The following is a 22,450-nucleotide window of genomic DNA, read 5'->3' as shown; positions in this document are numbered from 1 at the left end:
AGCAGAGCTCAGAATCCGAGAAAAAAGCGAGCTCCACCAACAGAGATCAGAGAAGAAGAAGAAGAAGAAGAAGAAGAAGAAGAAGAAAGAGGAGGAGATACTCATCAGTCATCAGCTTACCAGATAGTCTAACAGAGAGCCGTAATTCACTTCTCCGTCCGCACCTCCCCCACCCCCAACCACCACCGAAGCTTCCAAAACGTTAGGGTCCGCTTTTGTGAGGCTGTGACTGACTCTGTGTTAGAGAGAGAGAGAGGGAGATAGGAGGTTCTTGGCTTAAGAGGTTAAGAGAGAGAGAGAGTTGAAACTGAAAAACAATGAAGACAGAAAGGTGAAGAAGGGTGGTTGGCGCGAAACTGAGTAAAAGCGAATAAACACAATTCGCTGATTCATACTCCAGATGTTTAATTCGTAATATTGAAATGTAAAGGCAGGTTCTATCAAATTATGACCTTAGTTATAATCGATATTACAAATATGTCACTGTTCGTTTTCACTTGGAGTGGACTTTCTCTCCAGTGGTCCAATGTCAAACTCGAAACTCAACCCAGTTAACTGCTCAGAATTATTACGAAATTGAAAAAAAAAAAAAAAAAAAAAAAAACTTGTTGAACCGGTATTAGAAGCCAAGGTGACGTGATCTGAGATCGATTGAGTGAATCACTTTCCCAGATGACTTGGGCGGCATGTACTCTACCCTATAATCCCTATTAGGAAGAAGGAAGACGATGGTAATGGTTTTGGCATTACATTCCCCCACTCATGGTCATGGATGTAGACATTTTTTTTTTTTATAGTAATTCTCATGGATGTAAACATGCAGTTCACGTTATTGGAATTGGTATCCGTCATCATCGATACCAATATTAATATCGAGGTGTATTGACTATATCAGGCTTTATCAATCTGATATAAGATCAAAATTCTTTTTTTTTTTCATCAAATTCACCGATCTATATCAATCAAGTATCAATATTGATCATGGAGGATATCAATATAAATCGATCGGTTTGGCCAATTTGATATTGATACCTAAAACTGTGTTCTCACTTCCTATTGATGAAGTGAAAACTACCTCTATTTAATGCAATCCAAGCCATAAGAGTAGAGTGGAGATTCATCTTCATCACTTCGCCATGGGTTTAGAGAAAGTTGATCCAATGATTTTTTTCACCTATAAAGGTTTTATTCAGATAGAGAAAATTTTCCAAAATTTTTCATCGCCAAGAATGAAGAGAGAATGAATCTCTTCATCTACCATGATGTGACCTTATGATTGAATTTTTGGCCAGTTGAGTTTCATCATTAAGTCTCACTTTTTATCATTTCAACAACCAATCCAAAGGTTGCTTAAGATGTTTTATTTTAAATTCATTGTAAGTGAAAGAAAAATCGGTTTCATTGTCATTTTATCTTCATTTTAGGAGAGAGAATGCTAACTTGTTGTGTACCCCTTGGGGGCCAATGAGAATATGCATTAAATCATTCGACATAAGGGTGGGATGATCATGTGTTTTATGTGGTCTTAGAACTACTCTACAAGAAAAAAAAGTTTGGTGGCCTTGAGATTTAGATGACAACCCTTTCCCAAAACGGATATTCAAGCATAATAAGAAAAGGGAAAAAAAATGTGTATCGCTCTCACTTTCTTTCCTCCCTTGACTAAGTGGGTCCTCCCTGTATACAAATAGTGAGGTGCAATGGCTTTGACATGGAAGCATAGTTTAAAAATTGGATCGGATCCATCAGGGTCCCCAAATTGGATTGGTATCAGTGGAGGGTCAAGATTTTTCTTTGATCTCAATCGATTCAATGCCAACCATTGGTAAAGTATAAGGATAAAAAGGATAAATCCATTTTATCTAAGTATGATCCTAATCGATACAGTATCAATTGAGATCGATCCAATTCAAGTGCAATATGTATTTATTATTATTTTTTTAATAATAAATATATGATATTTGTTCAACTAATCTATATCAATCAAGTATCGCTATCAATCATATTAGTTACCAAAAAAAATATCAATCAGCAGATCCAATGTCAATACATCTCAATCAACTGATTAGAAAGAGAGAACCTTGGTTCACTTAAGAAGGATAAGAAAGATTAAATTCCAAAGTTATGTAAAAAAAAAAATCCAAATATTTTATTTTTTGGATTTGTCATCTTCTTATCATCTAAGTGAACCTAAGTGTGTCGAAGGACTCATCCCTAGTAGAAGTGTAGAACCTTAACAGAAAAATGTCTTAATGAATTTTACTTTGTTGATTTAGTATGTCGTCTTCAATAACCAAAATTGTGTGAGAGAGCAGATGAAATTATTATTATTGTTATTATTATCAATTCATCACCATCATTATTATTTATTAAAACTCATTCTCATGACCTTGGTTTGGAAAATAGTCTGTCATTTTGAGCCATATAAATTGGTTTTGGTCAATCAATCATTGGATTAGTTGTATACTTTATGAATCAACCACACGTCACAAATGAAACTCAAATTCAGTCAAAATGCCCTCGTCCTCCCATGTATATCCATGCATTTTAATATTGTTCAGTCATCTATTTATGTCCATGCACCTTCCCATATCTCTAAAATTTCAATGCTTTCTTGTCATTTGATGAACTCTATTTTACATAGGGAAAATTTCTTGTACCACCCATAAAAATCCCTATAACTTGGAGTGACCCCTAAACTTTGGAACAGACTCAGGTTCACAGGGCCAAACTTTCATCAGAGTCACAAGTAAACATGACAATGTCTTTGATCATACTTAAAAATGCATACTAGACAAGGAACAGAGTAAATTTTCGTGAAAAATGTAAGGATTAGTGTGTCTCCTCCCATCTCCTTAGTCACCATCATCAAGGCTTCAACTGTACATCCATTCTCTAAAGGTTGATTGCATTTGAAAAGTTGAAAGCGACATATTATTACGGGTATACTTCACATATCCTTAGATTTTCTTTGTTATTCACTCATTCGGAGATTTTAAACTTGGGATCGAGATCAAATTGGAATCCAAATCAGCAGGAATCAGTCCCAAAAAATTCCTAGAATTGGCTCCTTCAATATGAAAACCCAGTGATTTGGTCTAAAAAACCTTAGAATTGATCACTCTAAAACATTCAAAATCAGGATCGATCACAGTCAATTCATATTTATGTCAGCGGATTTGACCGAATCAATTTTGATTTTTAAATACCGCTCAACACATGTCTCACTCAAATTCACCCTTGACAAGCTAGAGTTTATGCTGCTGTATAAACCAATGCCATGCCTTAAACTGCCATGTTGGATCGCTGTATAAAATTAAAAGGAGAGGGTTCCTTACAATGCTTGAGTACTAATTCGGGCATATGAGAAGCCCGAGTTACGAATCATAAATAAGAGATTTTGGAGGAAAGAGAGAATATGGAGCCCTCACTTTTTTCTAAGAGGGCACGTGAAAACAATAAGCAAATAAATGGCGTGTGGATTTTTTTTGTCTAAAATTAAAATATGAACCATAATGAAATAACCTTATCTCTAATTATTTTATGGCAGTGTGGGTGAGGATTAAACAAGCCCATTCCATTGAAGATTGAACTGCTACAAAAAATTAAAATATGAACCAGTAACATCCAATAACCTTATCACTTATTTTATGGGAGTGCGGGCTCGGCCCACCATCACCCAGATAGAAGATGGATCAGGTTTTTGTATGATTTTGATCCTTTTAGTTGGATTTCATGCGTGTGGATCAGAATTATACGAGAATTATTTTTTTTCAAGAGAACCTGATCCACACTGGAAGTAAACAACACAACCTCTTATAACCCCATGTCTCTGTTGGTGTACGATGTCTTTTATTCTGTCATAGTTTAATCCAGGGAGTACTGGTGCATGCGTCTCGACAGGCAGAACGGCTGGTAGTTTTGTATTTTCCGAATTAAGGTTTTTCGTTATATATTTGTAACGAGGGTTTCTTTTTCTGTAATGCAAGTAATACTGAGAGGTGTGAGAACAAACATTGTAACCCTATTCTCCATTGATTGTGAAACAAGATCTCATCTTACTGAGGACGTAGGCAATCTTGCCGAACCTCGTAAATTTGTGTGCATTGCTTGTTCTTATTTTTTCATTATCTTCTACATCGTTTTAGGGTTGCGTCTCTACAGTCTCACTAAAGTAGGGCATAAATTTTGTGGATAGTTGGATCCAAGGTCATCACCCATGAAGTTTCAACGCAATCTGAGTTTGCCAATGATAATACAAGGTAAAAAAAAAAAAACACTCTAATCAATTTAATCGGTTTCAATTAAGTTCCCAAATCAAAATCGATTCTAATCAATTTTGAGTATTAGTTTTGATTAAACCATTTATTACCGGTTTGGTTTTTGCTTCTTGTTAGTTTTTGGTTATACGATCCTTAAATAATTTTATTCAGTTCCTAATCGGATTAGTGGTATCATTTTTATTCAATTTGCAGTCAGTTGTATTCGGTTTAAAACAGTCAGATTTATAAATTGAAAACCAATACCATATCTTTTATATATATATATATATATATATATATCAAATAGAATAAGGATTGACTGGTGGGTAAGTACAAGACAATCAGATGTCAAGAAGCATAAAGTAAGCAAATCACAAAAATATAATAATGATTTTGGCATTACACACTTTCACTTCAGTTAAGTTTTTCAATTTATTTCTTTGGGGATCTCCTTGATCACTGTATATTTATTTCTTCTTCACTTTCGTCATAAAGTTTTATCTTCTTCACCTTCGTCAGACAGTGTATTAGTTTTTAATTGACAAATCACTCCAATTTGAGGATTTTAGGTTTGAAGATGTAATAGGAATAAAATAATCTTTTTCATTTCAAAACTAACACCGTCACGTCATCCTCTAGGGGGGAAAATGTAAAACTTCAAAATCCAGGGTGATATGTGTGATGGACCAAAATACAAGGGAGGGCAAAATAAATTCTCTTATTATTATTATTATTATTATTGTTATTTTTTTTTTATTAAAACTCATTCTTATGGCCTCATTTTGGAGGTTGGAAAAAATGGTCCACCATCATTAGTTGTATACTTTATGAATTAGACACATGTCACAAATAATTCAATAAAAATGCCCTCATCCTTCCATGTATATCCATGTGTCCTTATACTTTTCAGTCATCTTTGTATGCCCATGCAACTTACCTTATCTCTAAATTTTTTTTTTTTCATGAACTCTACATTGTTCTTGACAAATTTGTGGAGAAACTAGGAGTCTACCCGTTTACAAAATCTGGATTTATAACCAATTTTACCAACCCTCTTATTTATAGATTTACATTCATTTTTTCTCTTCTAAAATTCCCAAAGTGGGACTAAAAAAATGAATATATTTCTCAGTCCTTCCTCCTCCTCCTTTGGAGTAAATTTTTTTCTTTTTCCACATTGAAATTAATTTCTTTTTTCTTTTTTTACATTGAAATTTTAAGAGAAGAAATAAAAAATATGATGCCTTTAAGTAGTCAAACATCCCAAGCTACTTTGCATTGTTTCCAATGTGATGCCTATATTTATAGGAGTGGACCTGGCTTCGCTTGGCTTAACCCTAGACCTCATACCAAGCCTGGCCCTACCCGTTGAGGGCGGGCCAGGCTTGGCCATAGCCTGAACCAAAGAAAACTCAAAGATGTGGAAGCGATTTCATTTCTGGAACGACTCATTGATCAAATCCAGGATCAACCACACCTTAAAAATGATGATAAATAAATCTACAACTTAAGTATCATTAGAAATCCATGATAAAGCTATTTCCCAGAATATAATATCTTGAAACAAGATAGAGACTATATATGCTTAGCTCATAATTTAGTAAATAGAACTCTTGACACCATCTCCCAAACCTCCCCACAAGCTTTAGACAAACGCTGTATATGTAAAATACAGAGAACTGGCATGGCTCAACATTAACACAGGCATCCATTTTCTCTGCTTATTTGTTCTTCTTTTTCCAACCGAAATACACCAACGAGATTCTAAATGAGGAAACCTTTCAAGGATGACAATTAGACGGCTGGGTTAACAGATTGGTCGGTACTGTGCTATACTTTCTTGGGAGGCAGCTTCCGCAAGGTGTAGAGGACAATTGCTGATGGCAGGATCTCAGCCAGCTGTTTTGGCAATAAAATTCTCAGAGAATCCAAGAAAGACATGGATGCTGCTGTTAAAGAATTGAGATTTGAAGTAAGTATATAATCGACAATACATTACCATGTAATAGATGTAGTTCCAGAGTGGATGATCCAACATGTCAAGAGATGTGTATGAGTCAAAAGCAGATAATGCGTCCTGCAATTCATTAACACCGTGTCAATACCAGTGTTGGTGCATGAATCCAATTCCTTGCAGCCTAACAAAATATTTCCAGTACAAGGATAAGAAAATACATTGAATGCAAATCGAAGAATTGTATTGAGGTTTATATTCAAATAGGTGGATATATTGAGCAACTTCAGGGAAATAAGAGAAAACTGATGCACAAGACTTGGATCATTCACATAACTTATGTGCTTCTTCATATTTGCCTTGAGTTCGTTCCCAGAAATATAGCCATCCCTGCCTTTCAACGTCAATCCCACGAGTTTCTTATCCATTCTCATTCGATCACGGAGGGGGGACAAGTCAAATAGAAAAACTTACATTGGGTATAGGGATAATCAGGCTCAAACTGATGACTTCCACCAAGTCAAGGTGACACTCCACCGCTGAGTTATACATCTTCCCTATCCCCATTGAGAAATAGAACTGACTAATTCTAAAAGGATTGAAAAATTCAACGCCACCATTTGCAACTTGAAGCCAGGCCTTCTTTTCACACTATTAGAGATACGAAAAATGCATACACAAACAATTGTCCAAGTAGAGTTTGGTAAAACAGCTGAACCCCTAGTGTTTTCAAAGCCAATAATGACTTCCTCTACTTAACCAGGTCAGCACCACTATAAGATAACTGATATTGTCATATAAGGCCTCATGGTACAAACTGAAGTAGGGCTCTCTGAGTAAGGAAGCAGAAACTATATTATTCTAACCCAGGGTAGTGGCCTCATGCTTTCTTGTTGAGAGTTATGAACCATAAATGCACATATTCCTCCTCACATAAGTCCCTCAACTAATTTACATGCCTGCTCCAAGTATTGTTCATAATCATAGTTGTTAAGGCGTCGCCCAAGTGCCAGGTGGCTTGGTTGCCTAGGTGCCTAGTTGGTGTCGCCTTGCGTCCATAGCCCCACACTTACTCCAATACCTAGGGTCACCTAGATGACAACTATGTTCATAACAAATGAGAACATTCCCCTTTCCATGTGTGCTCAAGTATTTGACTAAAAGGTAAACCCGACCTTTTAAGAACTAACTCACCAAATTATATAAGCTAGTCTTTTCTGACATTCATTTATGTGAATGATGATATGGCATGCAGTTTCATCCATGTTGGGATTTGGAATCTGATGTATCTCGGGTCTCACTGCCAGGTCAAAAGTAACTGACTGTGATGAACTGAGGAGTAATGATCTTGACTCGTTTAAGCTTAGCAAAATCCCAAAGTTACGGGATCTAATTTATTACCACATAAGTGACAAGGCTATGTCATAATCCTTTCTAATTTATTACCACATAAGTGACAAGGCTATGTCATAATCCCAAGGTTTACAATGGTCTGACTGAAAATTCTTCCTCTTTTCTTTTATTTCTTTCACTTGGAAAAAAAAAACTCTTTTAAGTTTTTGTTTCATTTTTAGCCAAGAAAACTAGAACTTAGAGAGAAAAGAAAGATAAATCTATCCCCCCCCCAAAAAAAAGGATAAGATAATTTTGATTGTCTTATCAGCCTTTCACCCTCCCTATCTCCCAGACATGACTCATTAGAAGGTTATTCCAGGAAGCTTGTATTTGTGCCATTAGATGCATGACATAGGCACTGTGAGACTGAGCCCTTCTGCAAGATCCTATGATCCTGAATGAAAGTTTGTTGCACAAGTAAATAGGCTATTTCTTTTCAAGCATAATAAGTAGGTTTTCAGCAAAGTATTTAACAAATATTAGTCCCTGAAACAATTTACTCACCACAAAGCATCTGATAAGAAAGCAGGTGAAACATGTTGCAGTAACTGATGCAACCTGCAATAACACATTAGAGCCTCAGTTAGTCTAAAATAAATTGAGAATTTACTTAAATAGAAGCAAAGGAAATGCAAACTTTACTGGTCAAGCCACACCTATTTGTGAACTTTATCACTCAAGCCACACCTACCATAGACTTTTACAATCATGACACATATCTTAACAAAATCATATTAACTTAATATTTTCATTCTTCTCCTGCAGGTGTTCGCTATACAGTTTATAAAGTGCATTCACTATATAATTGTATTTCACTTTTCCATAAGATGCCAAAGGATGCATGCATGAGATCATTTCTGTTGAAATTTCTGCAGTACAAATTTATTCTTTCCCAGCACAGTACTCGAAAATCCTCCACTTTCCTATGCTGCGCCTTATTCTCTTCCGATGTGGCCATTATATTGCTTGCAGCACAACTAAGTGCAAAATATGAGGACAAGTTATAATTCTTGTTTGAAAATAATGTGACCATACAACTTAACTAAGCATTATTCCAATTAAATGAGGTCCGCTACATGGATCCATTTTCTCCATTCAGCTCTATTCAAACATCAGAGCCATACTTGCTACTAGTCATGTCTTTCCTCACCGCTTTCAGTTCCAAAATGCAAAACCAATTCCAAGTTCAGTGACGATAGCACTACTACACAGTAGCCCTCGAGGGGGAACAAATATATGACCAAAAATTAAAATGATCAATTTCTCTGGCATCTGCAAAAGTGAATTATTTCATTCAGTACTACTCCTCTTATCCTCTTCGTTAAAAGTTTAGGCACAATTAGCTTTCTGTTATCCCTAAGGTTCCTGTTCCATGCACCCAAGAAGCTGGCTAGATTCAGTTTAGTCTTATTCTAGATGTTGAACATTGATCATGACTGCCATTAAGAATTTCTAGGATAATATTGGTAAGATACATGATTTGCTGATTCAACCCATTGCAAAATCAGAAATTTATCCAATGAACCACATAGTGGTATAACTAGTTCTCATAAGCTAACTCAGCAGATCATTTCCCTAACAATGCGGATTTAGTTTCCTTTATATCTTAAAATTGGGAAAGAATTTCATTTCTCAATTGCTTAATTGTAAAGGTCTTATTTACTACCCAAAATTTTCCTCAATCTAATGAAATAAAAGCAAAATAAATAAAATTTTCTGAAACACCCTGTGCCAATATTTGATCATTATGCTAGCAGCAATGCTAATTCCATCAGATGGTTGAACTGATAAGTTTAAAGCACGCACCTCATGGAGCTTCTTTCTTCACCCTTCAGATTCAATAGGGAAGTTCCTCAGCATGAAAAATAATCTACAAGTAGAACAAAAGATATGACAATAACTCCAGTAGATCCACAAGCTTTTAAACTAAACAAAGCACACACGTGAAAAGCATAGTTGTCAAGGTGGCTAGGTGACCCAAGGCGGTGGAGGGGTGAAAAACAAAAATGATACCAACAAGCCGCCAAGGCACACCTTGACAACTATGTTAACAAGAATCTAGATCAATTGCAGATGCTTTAAAATTGAGAAGACTCACTTCCCTCCATAAAAAACGAAACCAAGTGCTGCAGTAAAAGATACGACTGGGAAAAAAATGAACAAACAATTGCACATCAACAAGTGAAGATATTATGTAGAAATATTAAGAAAAAAGCCAGAAGGACCACCACGAGATCCCTTAGACTGTAAAGCAATAAGGCTGTAGTTCCAAAGACAAACCTGCAATAAATATCTTTCCAATGGCTCCCACAACACTGTTGTCATTTATCCACAGGTAAATCCAAAGACAAACCTTATCAAATCATCTAACGTTAGACCATACAGAAATAACAAGCAATAGAGACATTATAATACCTAAAGCACTAACCAATGTTCAACTAATGAATATATGTAACAGAATAAACCCCTTGAAGATATAAATTTGGATAACCCATGTGGTTGTGCAACTACCACAGCATGCAAAAAGCAATAACAACCAACAAACAAATCAGAGATGTTAGAATTTGCAGGTACCTAAGAAGGTCTTTCTCTTGTTGCAGGCAAGACCCGGGTTGAGTCCCACCTTTACTCTCCCCTCCCTTGATCCCCCCCTTAGCCGATACAAAAGTGAAAATAATCACCATCCCGTAAGAAATTTAGACTGCAGCGAAGCTTATATAGAAAAATGAAACAAGTACATGCAAATTAATGGTAGAAGGTGCTCAATTGGATGAAAAGGAGTAGAGGCCAGCTAGAATACAACAGCTAAAATAGCAGATTAGAAATTAAGCAAACTTGGTAGCAAAAATGAAGCATATAGTGGAAGGTAAAGAAGGAGGAAATTGTAAGAGAAAATAGCATACCTGAATAAAGTAAATTCCACCATTAAATGACAAGTATACAATCCTGAGCTTCTCTGTTTGAAGGCCTCTTGCCTGTTATTGATTAGGAATGAAGAAGGTCAGAATTTTCAATGCTCACATATTGTTTGATAAAATTTGAAAAAATATTCCCCTTAGACATTAGTGCAGTTACATTTCATACACAAATTTTTTCTGATCTGTGCTCCATTCACAAAGCACATGAGTACAAGCTCGAATATTTAAAATTGTTCCACTAGGGTGAGGTGTTAGCTCCAAAACACAAACAAATTGATGGCAGTCTCAATCAGGGATGAAAAATATGTTCGATTCAAGTTGCATCCTTTTATGAATTTTGAACAGAATTGTGACAATATCAGAAACAGAGAAACAGTGCTAACAATCTAGGAGAAGAGAGAAATTGAGGAAGAAAGGAGAGAGGAAGACTGCCGAGAGGGAGAGACAGTCCATAAAAGCGGAAGCTCTCTCACCTCCCTTTATTTATAGATAAAACCCATCAACAATAACTGTTAGAGATGTGTCTTGGTGGGAGGTCCTGGACGCTCGTGGACCTCTATCTCGTGGGAACTTGTTGGCAAGTTACTCCATCACATGGAATATTGTTAACTTGTTATTAGAGTTTTATATTGTTTATTATTTTTCATTTTCCTATTGTAATTAGACTTTAGGGATAATAGAGTTGTGGTATGAGTATGTGATAGAGTCCATGAATAGGTTGTAATCTGATTTAATTAATATATATTGACTGGGGCAATAGGATTAATCATCCCATCGTACAGTCTTCTTCATCTCCTCTGTCTCTTCCATCTTCTTTCTCTCTCCCTCTCTCGGTTCTGGTTTTCAACTCTGATTTACTCACATAGTATCAGAGCTCTTCCTTGACAACCTGGGTTAATCTTCTATTCTCGTTTTGGAGGTCTACAAGGATTTCAGTTGAAGGATGCAGCAACCTATGCTGCTTAATCCATTGTATGCCCTAGTTGGTGATGATATAATGATATACTAGGGTATTTTCTACCTTCTTATTGATTTGCATGGAGTGACCAGTCGTTGAATGCAGTTATCTTCAGATTTAAGTTGCAGCTGTTCAAGAATTCAACGCTTTGAAGGGATATCAAGATCTTCAATTATTTTGTATCTACTCATCGTATTATCTCCAAGTTTTCAGGGATTATTCTCCCATACTGGAAGGTCACTCGACCTTGGTTTGATGGTGATCAGCGCTGATCATATATCTTTGCTGCTCACTAAAGCTCCATGTGATACTCTGTTTTAGAGTTTTTTTTATTTTTTAGGCACTATGATTCTCTAATTAATTTTTCTCTACCCAGCAGATATCTCTGAATTTTGATGGTTCGTTTAACCCCATTGGAGGTACACTCAATTACCCTTGCAGTACTCTGTTTCTTGGGTTTTTTGTTGAGATCAACTTCTAGTTTTGCTCCTGACCTAACCAGCAGATCAGCTCATCTTTTTGGGGTCTTGTTACTCATATCTGGAAGGTAATTCAATCCATATCTGGGGTCAATTTGACCTCCTGATTTTCCTACTGCTTTCACCCATTTTCTGGATTTTCTATTCCAGATTTGCATAACAGTCTACAATACTCTTTTTTTCTTGTTGAGACTTTTCTCTTTGAATCTGTTGCTATAGTATATAGGAGGTAATCAGTTATTGGTGCATGATGGCTGAATCCAAATTCTCCTCTGATCATGTCAATATGCAAATTACAACCATTAAACTCAATGGTGTCTCCAATTACCTGTATGGGCTCAGGCTGTAAGGGTTTATATTAATGCTAAAGGGAAGTTACAATATCTCCAGTCTGATTCTCCCTCTGCTGATCCCAAAGACCCTATCATGGTCAAAGCCTATGACGAATGGATGCATGAGAATGATACTATGCTTACTTGGTTATGGAGCATCATAGATACTATTATTGCTGCCAATGTCATGTTCCATTCCACTGCAAAAGGAGTTTGGAATGATTTGAAGCAAACCTTCTCCCAAGAGAAAAATATATCTTGCATTTATGACCTCTATGATAAAAAATTTAATTCAAGAAGCGGAATAGGTCGCTCAATGTATACTTTGGCATGTTTAAGGGTATGAAAGAAGAACTCAACATTCAGTAGCCCCTCACCACTAATCTTGAACAGTTGAAGCTTTAGCGAGAAGAGTTTCATGTTGCCAAGTATACAGCTGTTTTAAATTCCCGTTATTAGTCTGTTAAAGCCAATTACTTGCCGGAGAAAAGGCACCTTCACTTAATGAACCTTTTGGATATCTTCAACTTGTGGTTACACCTTCCCGCCATGATGCCTCTCTCAAAGATACTTCTACTTTTCTTGCTGGTCATGGGCCCATGGCCGCATCCCTAATTTCTTTGGGAGAGCGTGTGGCCCATGGGGAGACTGTGGTCGTGGAGGTCATAGTACAGTACAGGTGGACAGCAAAGTGACCAACCCATCAGATCCGATCGAGCTTCACAATCAGCCAATACTGTTGTTTTTTATGGTAATTCTGAGAAGGTCTCTTATGGCGACATCGACATAGCATCCTTGTCTGGCACTCCATCATCTAGTTTTAGGTCTTGTGATGCAAAACAAACAACAACATTCAAAACCTTATCCCAACTTAATGGGGTCAACTACAAGAAGATTCTAAGCAAGGATGAGCGCAAGGATCCAAACAAAAAGATTGATTGGTTATGGCTAATTATAATAAGAGTCAGTTGTCAACCTAACGTACCACTACAAATCAAGCACATGATTATAACAATAGACTATAATAAGGTATTGATTGTCTACCTAACGTACTATATAGATCAGTCAACCCAAAGCGTTCTACATGCATTACGTCCACCACTAAGACAATCCATCATCCAACCTACTTTTATGAAAAGAAGAATAAGATAACGAATTCTTGACAACCTCGCTAAGCACGAGAGTAACAACTCGAACTCACAACTCCGCATTGAAAACAATGTAATCAACACACAATTCCGCATTGAAAACTAGATAAGCAACCCACAACTCGAGCCAGAGGAATTTGTGAGTAGTAAAACAATGCACCAGCATAAATCCCACCACCACAAATAAACCAATTGCCACTCACGAGAATTACGCCCACCAAACCGAGCATAGAAAAAATATTGCAAGCAACAAACCCACGAGAGCAACGAAAACATCCTTGGAAAATGCTTTCGCAGTGGTTCGTCTTTCATAAATCCACGAATTTCACCTCTGACTATAAAATACGAATGCCTCCGACTGTCCCTATAAAACTAACCTGTCTCACGATGATTAGGGATGGTTACAGTCAAATTCTTAAGCTTTTCTAGAACCTTCAACCTTCAACCTTCAACTAGTGCTTCCTCTTCCACAACCACCCTAACTCACATAGGTACAACTGCCATGCTTACTACCACTTCACCTAATCCCTGGATAATTGATTAAGAGGAATCCACTTATATGATTGGTAAGTCGCACATTCTTTCTTCAAATCAGAAGCTTGCACATCCTTCTAGGGTCATTCTTGCCAATGGTTCTTCTACTAATGTGATTGCCTCTAGGTATGTATCCCTATTCCCTACCCTCTTTTCCTTCATTAATATATGTTCTTCATGTTCCTAAATACCTTTAAATCTTATGCTTGTTAGTTGTTAGTCAATTAATCAAATCTTTAAATTGCTCAGTCACCTTTTATCCTGCCTGATGTGTTTTTCAGGATCTTCAGACAAGGAAGATGATTGGCGAAGGGCGTGAGAAGGATGGCCTCTACCATCTTGATGTCTCTACTGCTACGGCTGCTTCTACTACCTCGTCTGTTGACTCTGCTCCTTCCCCTCTTCAATGGCATTATTGGTCGAGACATCTTTCCCTTTCCATGCTTCAACATATGGTTCCTAGTTGCAAGAAAATATCTCGTTTAGAGTGTGAAGCTTGTGAGCTTGGAAAGCATCATCGTACATTATTCACCTCTCGTGATGCCTCTCATAGTCCTTTGTTGTTTTCCTTAGTTCATTCTAACATTTGGCTCCATGTTGTGTAAGGAGTCAATTAGACTTTGTTTATTTTTTGACGTCTGACTTTGGGTAAATATGTTAAAGGATCATATTGAATTTCTATTTGTTTCTTAAACAATTTTATTCTAAAGATTAAAACTCAGTTTGATGTGTCAATTAAAATATTTATTTTGATAATGCTTCGGAATACACTCAACATGAGATATCTGAATTTTGGTTTGCACATTGCATGGTACATCAAACTAGTTGTTCTTATACTCTTTAACAGAATTGTATTGCTGTATGGAAAAAAAGCACTTGCTAGAGGTCGCATGTTCTTTGATGTTTCATATGAATGTTCCAAAATATTGGAGTGGTGCAGTTCTTACTGCTTGTTATTTGATAAATTGTATGCCATCAGTTGTTCTTGATAATAGTTCTCCGTTCTCTATTGTTTTTCCTAATGATAAATGTTTGGATTGCCTCCCGAGTGTTTGGTTTGTTTACAAATTGATAAAATAATAATAATAATAAATAAATAAAGGAATCTACTGTCTGAAATAAGACACTGAAGATAAGGAGAAACCCAAAAATAAGGGAAGTGTTTCCTATGGGGGAGTGTGACTCCTACACGTGCGTGAGGGCCAATGGGAGCGCATGAGGAAGCATTAGCAAAGGCGTCATTTTTCATTTCATGGGGGGGGGCAGACCAATCATTTCGCCCCCCATGTGTCTGGGTGCAAGGGCCACACTCCCCCCCACAGAAAACATTTTCCCCCCAAAACATTACAAACAAATTAGGTATTTGTAAATAATACCTTTTAATATTACAGGTGAATTAAAATGGGTACATTATGGGCTATGCTACAGTGGAACTATTACCATATTTAGTTTAAAACTAAGTGCTCCATACATGCACGATAGAAGGTGACCTTAGGTAGGAAGTTTCTTAAACCACCATGGAAGGTTTTATTTCTTATCTTATGGCTCCCATGCTTACTGGAGCTTATTGCAAAAAAATTTAAGTTCCCATAGACATCCTTGGTTTTTACAGGATTTCCATTACCTTCCATGAAATACTTCCACATCCATGGAAGAGCAAAATCCATAGTGAATCGACTTCCAACCTTAGGTGAGAATTGATCCCAGTATGATTACAAAAGGCTATCAGTCCAAATGTAAATAAGAAAATAAAGTATTACCACTTGCCTGATTATATATTTCTGCCCAAAATAGGACAAGTAGGGTATAGGTTGAGACAAATAGCAGTCCAGGGAGATCCACCAACACAAAAATAAAGACCTGATCCAAGAAACAGCTATCCTTCATCAACACAACAGGTTGGGACTAAAATTGCAACTTAACACAAAACAACCTATATTCTCCATTAAGCCATTACAAATTCATCATCTGCAACAATGTGATCAATAAACATAAGAATTTCCTAGCCAGTTGGTTGAAGCATATGCTAATTGTTTCACATAAGTTCCATTTGATCATAAATACCTGAAGTTACTGACCATAATAAAAAGAAAGGAAACAAAAACACCACATTATAAAACTATCTATGGACTCCAAAGTAACTACATGGCAAAAAATCATCTAACTCATGGGTACATCATGTTTTGAGTAAGGAACAAAAGCACTTTCTTTATGAAACACAATTGACCTTATAGACACATCATGCTCAAATGACACTTTTCATTCGACATACTTTAAAGATATGACCATGTATATGTATCATGCATTTGTCTAACGAATTCCAGATGAAAAGAATAGAATTAGAAACATATGTCACATTGGTATGGCCGCAAGAATCAGAATCCAACATGGACACGAGGTGTTGGACTCAAAAAGGAGAAATTTGACGCCACGTTGATGCATACAATCTAATCCTTTATCTTGACTTAAGGTAACATTATTGAGATAAGCATACTTTTTTTTCTTTCTTTGGGTTTTGGCCTTCCTAAAGTATTTCAGAGCACATACTCTTGAATTTTGATTGCTCTGGTGATTTTCACTCTTCTTCCTCCTATAGGAGTAGGAGTCCTTGGTGATCAAAGGAAGACATGACCAACAGGGCATGCTGTTTTAGACCTCTGTCTACAAATCTTGTCTTTCAAGCATAAAATGTGGCATCTCAAACAAGGTACCTTGGGCTATGACTGGCTTTTCCATTAAATTAAGGCCTCATTGCCAATATGAGAACAACAATAGAATAGAGTAAAATATTGACTTAAAAAATGCATTTGAACTGCATTGAATCAATTGAGATTTGGGGGGAGGGGGACATATAAGGTACAAACACTAAAAATAACATGGGAGGGGGAACCCTGTCTGTCTACCATTGCTCATGCGCTCATGCCCACACACAGCCCCTGTTTTCAGGGGGGGCAAGGGCGTCTTTTCACAACCCCCTGACAATAGGGGTTGTGTGTGGGTTTGGGAACGTTAGACAGATAGGGTTCTTCCTCCCAAATAACATCTATATGGAAAAGTAAAACTAACCTTTGGCTTCAGAAGAAATACAAGCTTGTAAAATCCAAAAGCAGTTGCACGCACTGCAATGTGCAAACTCACAATTAGGGTAAAGAAAGAAAGAAAGAAAAAAAAAAACTCATCCTGCTACAGCCACGGTTGACATATTTAATATCACCTCCATTTAAAATGAAGTTCATGATATAGCCAAAATAACCCCTCGGTGGGGGCCATGACACGTGTCGCCTCTGAGACACGTGTCCACCGCCAGACGAAGGTTCCAAGAGACCACTCACACTCGAGCACGCGCAATCACCGAGGCACGCCTGCAGAATCATGCGGGATCACGTCGTCTGCATGAGGGGAATATTCCCCCCAGAAGGTTGGACGTATTCGAGTAGGACTCTAAGAAGGCCGAAGGGGGAAAAACCCTAAGGCCAAAGAGCTATATAAGAAGGCACGGAAGAAAGGGGAAGGTAAGCTCTAACACCCTCACCATTACTCCCTTATTGAACTGTGCGGCCGACCCTGACTTGAGCGTCGGAGGACTAACCCCGGACAAAGTTCCGGGTCTCCGTCGTCTGTGTTTATGTAGGTTGGACTAGCGGGGTTTTTGGCAGCAACAGATTGGCGCCGTCTGTGGGAACGACGGTAATGGTGGGAAGAACCTACAACCGAAGAAGGACGAGAGCGACGTCCAACGTAGACATGGGGGAAGAACCTTCAGGGGAGCTTCCTCCCTCGGCGGAGACTGGACGAGAAAGAGGTCATGATGACCGGGAAGTGTCCGTCAGATACCAGCGGTCGGCTGGATATTCAGTACGGGAAGGCAGCGACCATCAGCCTCCCGCTGCCCAGGAATACGTGACAAGGCAGCAGTTCGAAGACCTCCAGAACAAATACAACCGGATGGCAGAGACTATGAGGGAGGTCTCCAAAGCTGTCTCCCATAAGACCGGCGGAGCACCCCCAGGGACTCACGTCCAATTCGAGAGGGCTCGAGAAGAAGACCGAAGCAGTACGGGATCAACGAGGGCCGGCCGTGATCCTCGAAGCCGAGCAAGAGAGAGTCCCGCGCCCCGAAGTAGGACGCGACGCAACGCTAGAGACCCGCATGGGGATCAGCACCAAGGGGACAAACAGAGGTCCGAGGACTCGGGATTAAAGAGGATGATCTTAGACCTGAAAGACGAGATCAGAAAGGTGGCAGAAAACCAGACAGGGAACCGCGAGCCCGACCTTACCAATGATACGGCCTTAGCTGACGAGGTCATGAGGGACCCGCTCCCAATCGGTTTCCGCCTGCCCAAGTACGACACCTATGACGGGTCGGGGGACCCCGTCGATCACTTGGAAGGCTTTAAGGTCGCCATGCAATTCCATCGCGTCTCAGAAAATATTATGTGTCGGGCCCTCCCATTGACGTTCAGGGGAGCGGCGAGGCTGTGGTATAACCGACTACCGACGAAGTCGATTCACAGCTTCAGCGACCTAAGTTACTTCTTCGTGAAGGGGTTCTCTAGTAGCCAGCCCCTCCAGAAGACTACGTTGAACCTAACCAATGTCAAACAGCAAGAAGGGGAATCACTGCGGAATTACATGAAGCGATTCCAACAAGAAAAGATCACGATCAGGGGCCTAGACCCGAAGGAGGAGTTCACGGCCCTGCTGGGTGGCGTCAAGGACAAGGAATTGAAGAGGTCCCTGGCGAAGCATACGCCTAGAGATCTGACCGAGCTGAGGGCGCGATGCGATAAGTATATCCAGATGGAGGAAACCCTCCAGGCAGATGAAGAAGTCGAAAGGAAGGCGGCGAGGAAGAGGCCCTTGAGGGTTGATGATAAACCCACCGACGAAGAAAAAAGACGAAATTCCGAGCGCAGTCGGGCCCCCAGTCCGCCGAGGAAGTTTGAGAGCTATGCACCTCTGAACCGAAGACGAACAGAGGTGTTAATGCAGATAAAAGATTCTCCAGATGCCAGGGCCATGAAGTGGCCAGGAAAGATGGGGCGACATCCCGAAAGACGCAATGTGGATAGATACTGCCACTTCCACAGAGACCACGGCCATGACACCGAGGACTGTTGGCATCTCAAGGGGGAGATAGAAGGAATGATCAGAAGGGGATACTTAGGCAGATTTGTAGACCGGGAGAAAGAGCTGGCTCCGGAAGGCAATGGCCGGAGAGATAACCGTCGGAGAGACGGTGGAGGTCGGTATGAAAGAGGGGGGCTCGCCCGCAGAAGAAATCAAGAACAGCGGAGGAACCAGACACCAGAGGAAGATGGACACCGACCTCGAGAGGAGAACAAGAGCCCAACAAGAGTTATAGCAACCATTTGTGGAGGCCCGGCCGCAGGAGAGAGTTCGGTCTCTGCCAGGAAGGCGAAGGCCTACGCGAGGAGCGTACATGTGGCAGAATGGTCGAACAAGAAGGCAAAGACGGGGACGGTCATCTCCTTTTCAGACGATGATCTGGAAGGGGTACAGACCCCGCATGACGATGCCTTGGTCATCGCCATGACTATAGGAGATTGCAAAGTAAAGAGGATCCTGGTGGATAACGGCAGCTCAGCTGATATCCTGTTCCTCGAAGCTTTCCGGAAGATGGGGCTCGACGAAGGAAAGTTAAAAAAGGTCGAACACCCACTGCAAGGATTCTCTGGCGCCCCGGTGAAGGTGGAAGGGTCGATAGAGCTGCCGGTTCGAGCTGGCACCGGAGATCGCCAAGCGACGGTGATGATCAACTTCCTGGTAGTGAGCATTACATCAGCGTATAATGCCATACTAGGAAGAGTCGGGTTGAATCTGTTAAAGGCCATCGTCTCCACCCCCCATCTCAAAATGAAGTTCCCAACCAAGAATGGCGTCGGGGAGTGTCGGGGTGATCAGGAGACATCCCGAAGATGTTACGCCACTACTCTCTGGGGAAAAGAAAAGGCGGGTGAGACGCTCCCAATAGAGGATTTACGTGATGATGCCAGTTATCAACGGGGAGAGCCGGCCGAAGACTTGGTGCAAGTTGAAGCTGAGGAAGGAGATGACACTCGGCAATTTCAGATTGGGGCTACCATGCCAAGGCCGCAACAAGAAAGGCTCATCTCATTCCTACGGAGCAACATTGATGTATTCGCCTGGTCGGCGTCGGACATGCCCGGGATTGACCGAGAGGTAATAGAACATCACCTGAACGTCAGCCCAATGAAAAATCCGGTGCAGCAGAGGAAGAGAACGTTCGCCCCAGAAAGGCAGAAGAAGATAGATGAGGAAGTAGAAAAGTTACTGAAGGCCCGGTTCATCCGTGAGATTCATTACCCGGAGTGGATATCGAACGTGGTGATGGTCCCGAAGGCAAACGGGAAGTGGAGGATCTGCATCGACTTCACCGACCTGAATAAGGCCTGCCCCAAAGATGCATACCCCCTACCGAAGATAGACCTGCTCATCGACGCCACGGCGGGATACGAGGCACTGAGTTTCATGGATGCATATTCGGGGTACAACCAAATCAAAATGGCCGAGGCTGACGTCCCGAAAACCTCCTTCATAACTGAAGGAGGGTTGTACTGCTATGAGGTCATGCCTTTCGGACTAAAGAATGCGGGGGCCACCTATCAGAGGTTGGTGAACAAAGTTTTTAAAGGGCTGATTGGCAAGACCATGGAAGTGTACGTGGATGACATGCTGGTGAAAAGCCTGAAGGCGGAAAGACATATCCAAGACTTGGAAGAGGCGTTCCAAGTGCTACGACGGTACGGCATGAAGCTGAACCCGGCAAAATGTGCCTTCGGAGTAGCCTCGGGGAAGTTTCTTGGCTTCATCGTTTCAGAAAGAGGAATCGAAGCCAACCCAGTCAAGATACAAGCCATTCGGGACATGAGGTCACCCCAGAATGTAAAGCAAGTCCAGGAGCTGACGGGTCGGGTAGCTGCCCTCGGAAGATTTATGTCTCGGTCTGCTGATAGATGCCTTCCTTTCTTCAAGGCGCTGAAAGGGGCTAAAAGGTTCGAGTGGACGGAGGAGTGCGAAAAATCTTTCGAGCAATTGAGAGTACTTGGCCGCACCCCCCCTGCTGACAAAGCCGAACACCGGAGATATTCTACAGCTGTACCTTGCTGTATCGACGGTTGCTGTAAGCGCCGTATTGACGAAAGAGGAAGGAAAGCAACAACGGCCAATATACTATGTCAGCCGAACCCTCTTAGATGCCGAGACAAGATATCGAAAGGCGGAAAAAGTGGCGTACGCCCTCGTGACGGCGGCAAGAAAGCTGAGGCCATATTTTCAGTCATACAATATGCGTACTCACCGACCAGCCTCTGAAGAAAATACTGCAACGGCCAGATATGTCCGGTCGTCTAGTAAATTGGGCCATAGAGTTGGGAGAGTTCGACATCCAGTACAAGCCGAGAACCGCAATTAAAGCACAGGCCCTCGCAGACTTCATAGCGGAGACGACGATTCCCGATGACCCGCAGGAATCCGCCGAGGGACGCGCAGATGAGGCTTGGACGCTGTATGTGGATGGGGCTTCCAACAGTGATGGAAGTGGCGCTGGAATTGTGCTGGTAAGCCCCGAAGGCTTCAAAGTAGAGTGCGCCCTGCGGTTCGACTTCGACGCCTCCAACAACGAAGCGGAGTACGAAGCAATAATAGCCGGAATTAATCTGGCTCGGGCTTTGATGGTGAAGGAACTAGTAGTGAATAGCGACTCCCAACTCGTGGTGCGACAAGTGAATGGCGAATATGAGGCCAAAGAGCAGAGGATGGCCGAATACTTGAACACGGTGCGAGAAAGGTCAGCGGTTTTCAAGGAATTTGAGGTAAAGCAGGTGTCACGAGAAGAGAATGCTAGCGCAGACGCACTGTCGCAGCTGGCCACTTCCGACTTCGCGGAACTTGGGCGAGCGGTGTATTTCGAAGTACTACCACAGCCAAGCATCGAGAAACCCCACGAGGTATTACCCGTAGGTGAAAACGGCCGAAGCTGGATGGACGCCATAATGGAATACCTCAAGGAGGGGAAGCTCCCAGAGAACAAGGACGAAGCAAGAAAAGTAAGAATGAGGTCGGCACGCTTTTTCCTGAAGGATGACACGCTGTACAAGATGGGGTTTACCTCACCGTACCTCAAGTGCCTGGATTCGTCCGACGGCGAGTACGCGCTCCGGGAAGTGCATGAAGGGATATGTGGCCAACACCTTGGAGCCCGGGCCCTGGCTCACAAAGTACTAAGGCAGGGCCTGTACTGGCCGACAATGAGGAAGGACGCAGAAGCACTGGTCAGAAAGTGCGTCAAGTGCCAGATGTTCGCCCCCGTGCCTAGGCTACATTCTACCGAGCTGTCGTCCTTATCTAGCCCAGTACCGTTCGCCATGTGGGGGATGGACATCTTAGGTCCGTTCCCCTTGGTCACGAGACAAAGGAAGTTTGT

At 40.7% G+C, this 22,450-nt stretch overlaps 1 protein-coding gene across 3 annotated transcripts in view; it reads right to left on the bottom strand.

The window, feature by feature from the left end:
- Positions 1-22,450, bottom strand: part of LOC122059728 (tobamovirus multiplication protein 1-like) — a 34,672-nt gene that overhangs the window by 9,179 nt on the left and 3,043 nt on the right. For all 3 annotated transcript variants that reach the window (XM_042622742.1, XM_042622744.1, XM_042622743.1), the window contains 5 exons: positions 17,195-17,216; positions 17,047-17,099; positions 15,748-15,840; positions 10,515-10,586; positions 9,892-9,964 (listed from right to left, as the gene is read on the bottom strand). In XM_042622742.1, coding sequence (XP_042478676.1) covers positions 9,892-9,964; positions 10,515-10,586; positions 15,748-15,840; positions 17,047-17,099; positions 17,195-17,216 — 313 coding nt within the window. The remainder of the gene's footprint in view (positions 1-9,891; positions 9,965-10,514; positions 10,587-15,747; positions 15,841-17,046; positions 17,100-17,194; positions 17,217-22,450) is intronic.

The sequence above is a fragment of the Macadamia integrifolia genome, chromosome 13, assembly GCF_013358625.1.
Source record: "Macadamia integrifolia cultivar HAES 741 chromosome 13, SCU_Mint_v3, whole genome shotgun sequence".
Taxonomy (NCBI): domain Eukaryota; kingdom Viridiplantae; phylum Streptophyta; class Magnoliopsida; order Proteales; family Proteaceae; genus Macadamia; species Macadamia integrifolia.
This window is presented reverse-complemented; position numbering and strand designations above follow the sequence as displayed.